This window comes from Austrofundulus limnaeus, unplaced genomic scaffold, assembly GCF_001266775.1.
Source record: "Austrofundulus limnaeus strain Quisiro unplaced genomic scaffold, Austrofundulus_limnaeus-1.0 Scaffold201, whole genome shotgun sequence".
In the NCBI taxonomy this organism is placed as follows: domain Eukaryota; kingdom Metazoa; phylum Chordata; class Actinopteri; order Cyprinodontiformes; family Rivulidae; genus Austrofundulus; species Austrofundulus limnaeus.
The window spans coordinates 10059-13890 of NW_013952603.1; the positions used below are offsets into that span (position 1 = coordinate 10059).

At 40.7% G+C, this 3832-nt stretch overlaps 1 protein-coding gene across 1 annotated transcript in view; it reads right to left on the bottom strand.

Moving 5' to 3' along the window:
- Nucleotides 1–20: 20 nt before the first annotated feature.
- The window catches only part of mllt10 (MLLT10 histone lysine methyltransferase DOT1L cofactor), a gene marked incomplete at its 3' end in the record, with an annotated part of 50116 nt that continues 46304 nt past the window's right edge, over nt 21–3832 (bottom strand). The window contains 3 exon segments of the mRNA XM_014018745.1: nt 21–76; nt 332–478; nt 2663–2770. Of these exon segments, the coding sequence (XP_013874199.1) occupies nt 21–76; nt 332–478; nt 2663–2770 (311 nt within the window).

Below are 3832 nucleotides of genomic sequence, written 5' to 3' on the forward strand. Positions count from 1 at the left end.
ATTATAACCTTGGTTCTCACCTGAGCTGCCACAGGTAAAGAGGAGTCTGTGCCTCCGAGGTGGACTCCTTTCACATCTACAGCAAACAAACAAAAGTCCCACAGTTACCACTGATGTTACGTCAAGACAAATGAAAAGCAAAATACTCAGAGAATTCAGGCAGGAAATGAGCAGAAGCTGAGATCTCAGGTACTTTTCAGAAACCTCAGAGAGCTACTGATTTAAAACCACAAGTAGGAAGCAAAGAATAAATTAGAGGTGGTTTAAGACTATTGCACAGCCTCTACAGTCACCCTGAGCTTGGCTTGTGTGTGTGAGGGGGGGATTTTACCGGAGGGGGTTGATGGAGTGAAAGGCACTGATAACTGAGCGCTGAGGAGCTGCAGCCTCTCCTTCTTCATGGTCAGAGTTTTGATCTGCTCCTCCAGCCTCCTGTTCTCCTCCTGCAGCTGGTGGAGGGACTTCAGCATCCCCACCACTGATGGAGAGAGGAGAAAACTTTTACTTTTACAAACTCCTTCCACAGCTGAGCCCTGAAGAAAAGTAGAAATTACACCTGGACACAGATTCTGGTGGATCCAGTTGAAAGACGTTTCAGTTTCAGTTTGTTGTTGGTGTGAACGCTGATTCACACCCATCCAACCACTTCTGCTTATTTTCTGCTATTTTAGCAGGTCGAGTCTCAAATCATTCAGCTCATTCAGGAGATGGGTGATATTACTTTTAGGTTTTGTAACTTTTATAATTTTTGAAATATTTAACCTTATTTACAAATATTTTCATGGTTAAAATACACAGAAATCTCTTTAAAAACTCGGTTCTCTTTGAATCCTGCTTCAGATTATTGCTCTAATCATGTCTAAATATGTTACTTTTAGCCAGCCTTTTGCTACTACTCCCTAGTCTTTTGCTACTTTTAACTTTTAGCCAGCCTTGTGTGACTTCACTTCTAGGAAACATTTAGTTGCATTTAGCTAGTTTTTTTAAAACTTTTAGCTTTTAGTCACCTTTTTGCTACTTTTAGCCGTTAGCTAGCCTATTGTTACTAAACATTTTATATTTTCAGCCTTTCAGCTTTTGGCAAGTGTTTTAAAATATTAGCTTTTAGCTGTAATGTTAATACTGTGACCTTTTAGCTAACATGTTTTGCTGTAATCTAGTTTTTAGCAACATTTAGCCTTTACTTAAGCTTATGATAATTTTAGATAGAAGTTTGCTGCTATTAGCGAGCATTTTACTACTTCTAGCTTTCATGTAACATTTAGCTTCTTTTAGCAAGCATTTTAGTAATTCTAGCTTTTAGCTAGCATAAAGCTACAATTAGTCCTAGCTGACATTACGATACATTTAAGCAGCTTTACTGCTTGTAACTTTTAGCTAACCTTTTGCTGAATTCAACTTTTAGACACTTTTGGTACTTTTAGCTTGTGTTTTGCTCATTCAGCTAGCATGTTAGCATATTAAGATTTAGCTAGCATTTTGTTACTATTCCCAAGTATTTTGCTACTTTTAACATTTAGTCATTCTTGTGTGACTAAGCTTTTAGCAAACATTTAGTTGCATTTAGCTAGTGTTTTATTACTTTTAGCTTTTAGTCACCTTTTTGCTACCTTTACCCTTTAGCTAGCCTATTGTTAGTGAAAATTTTATATTTTTAGCCTTTTAGCTTTTGGCAAGTGTTTTACAATATTAGCTTTTAGCTATACTGTTAATACAATTAACTTTTAGCTAACATGCTTCACGTTAATCTAGTCTTTAGCAACACTTAGCCTTGACCTAAGCTTATGATACTTTTAGACAGTAGTTTGTTGGTTTTAGCSCGCATTACTACTTCTAGCTTTCATGTAACATTTAGCTTCTTTTAGCAAGCATTCTACAGATTATAGCTTTTAGCTAGCCTGAAACTTCAACTAGACTTTAGCTGACCTTACGATACATTTAAGGAGCTCTACTACTTTCAACTTTTAGCTAATCTTTTGTTGCATTCAACTTTTAGCACTTTTGTGTTTTGCTAATTTAGCTAGCATGTTGCTATATAGAATAGAATAGAACAGAACAGGATTCAGGTGTAATAGCAGCAGCAGATACATACATCAATCCACAGAAACAGTATATTGCTATGTGACATATTAAGATTTAGCTAGCACGTTGCTATATTAAGATTTAGCTAGCATTTTGCTATTTTTTAGCAACAAGAAGATAGTTTCGGCTGCAGCAGATTTCATCTAACTCCTCTGGATAACTTGTGAAACGAGTAACGTTCTAACGCTGAAACACTAACTGCCTCCACACAACAGCTGTGACTGATGCTCCACAGGGAGTTCAAAGGTCAGAGTCGGTTACAGTTGCCCTGACGCTCGTTCTGACTGAGTACAGGTTTGGAGGATGAGAKGAGACTTTCAGTCCGGCTGCTCCGGTTGAAGGATGGCTTTTCTAACACCTGGACAGCCATCGCTTCACTTTTTCATTTTCGCTTTATTGATCCCTGAAGGGACGTTAAGATAAACAGATAACTGAGGGATATCAGCAGAGGGAACAGTGAAAAGATAAAACAAGCAGCTGGAAGCAAAGCAGGGTGACAGACTCAGACAGACGTGGGCAGGAAGTGGAAAAACAAGCAAACAAACAAATAAAAACCTAAATCTGAGGTGCGTCCACTCACCGTCCCCCTGAGCTCCATGCTGCAGCAGGAAGCTCTGCCCTTCGTTCCACTGCCTCTCCAGGAGCTGCTCGATGCTGGTGGCCACCGGGGGCAGTGTCTCGCCGCCGCCTCCTCCCCCGGCCCCTAGCAACCCCAACCCTGGCCCCGGCAACGACCCCGAGGAGTCATAGCGGATCTGCAGSCCACCAATGGGAGAGCTAAATGGAGGGAACGAGGGAGCATGGGCAGAAAGAGGATAGATGGAGAGGTCAATAGGGAGATTAACGACCCAACATAAATGTCAGACAAACATAGACACTGCTGGCTATAAAACTACATCAATTTGTTGTTACAGTGGCCTCTAATGAAAAGAGGCCAGGCTTTCTGTCTGCGCCTGAGAGCCGCAGGAAGACAGGGAGAGGGGAGACAGAAAGGGAAGTGCCATGTCTCGATGCGGTAAATCCTGGATGTTGAGACAATCTGTTGAGTGTGAAAAAGGGGAAATGAGGGACAGCAGGAGAGGAGAGAGAACCGTAATAGGAGGTGCGCAGAAGAAATGGAAACCGAACAATTTACTATAAAAAGAAAAAAAAACAATCATCACGGCTGATCGAGGACAAAAAAGGTGCGTTTTTCAGACCTAAATTATAAAAAGCTAAACATGTTTCACTTTAAATAAGTTCAGACAAAAACACTTAGTGAGTTAGTCTGTGTGCTACCAACCTTATTTACAGAAATCACCCATTCCACAAAACAAAGTGTCTGTGAGATCAATAATCCCATCCTGAAGGATCCGTGAAAATATTTCCAAATACAGAAAAAACAGCAAATCATCAAACTGTCCATCCACGTGTGTTTTAAAACTAAAGCAAGAAATAAATAAATAAATAAATCTAACTGGACTTGATGGATGGTTAGCTCCTTTAAAACAAGTTATCGTTGGCTAAGAGAGCGAGAATCGCCTGTAGGGGTAAAAGCGAAAGAGTGAATGTGTGTGTGTTTGTGTGTGTGTGTGAGGAAAAGGAGCCGAGGGGCCAGCGAAGGGAAAAGCAGAAAAAAAAGAGAAGAAGAAGAAGAAGAAGAAGAGGGGGGTTGGGTGAAGCAGAGGGGGCAGTGTGGAATGTAAATGATGAGTGAGGGGTGGGAGGGCATCGGTGTGTGTGTGTGTGTGTGTGTGTGTGTGTGTGTGTG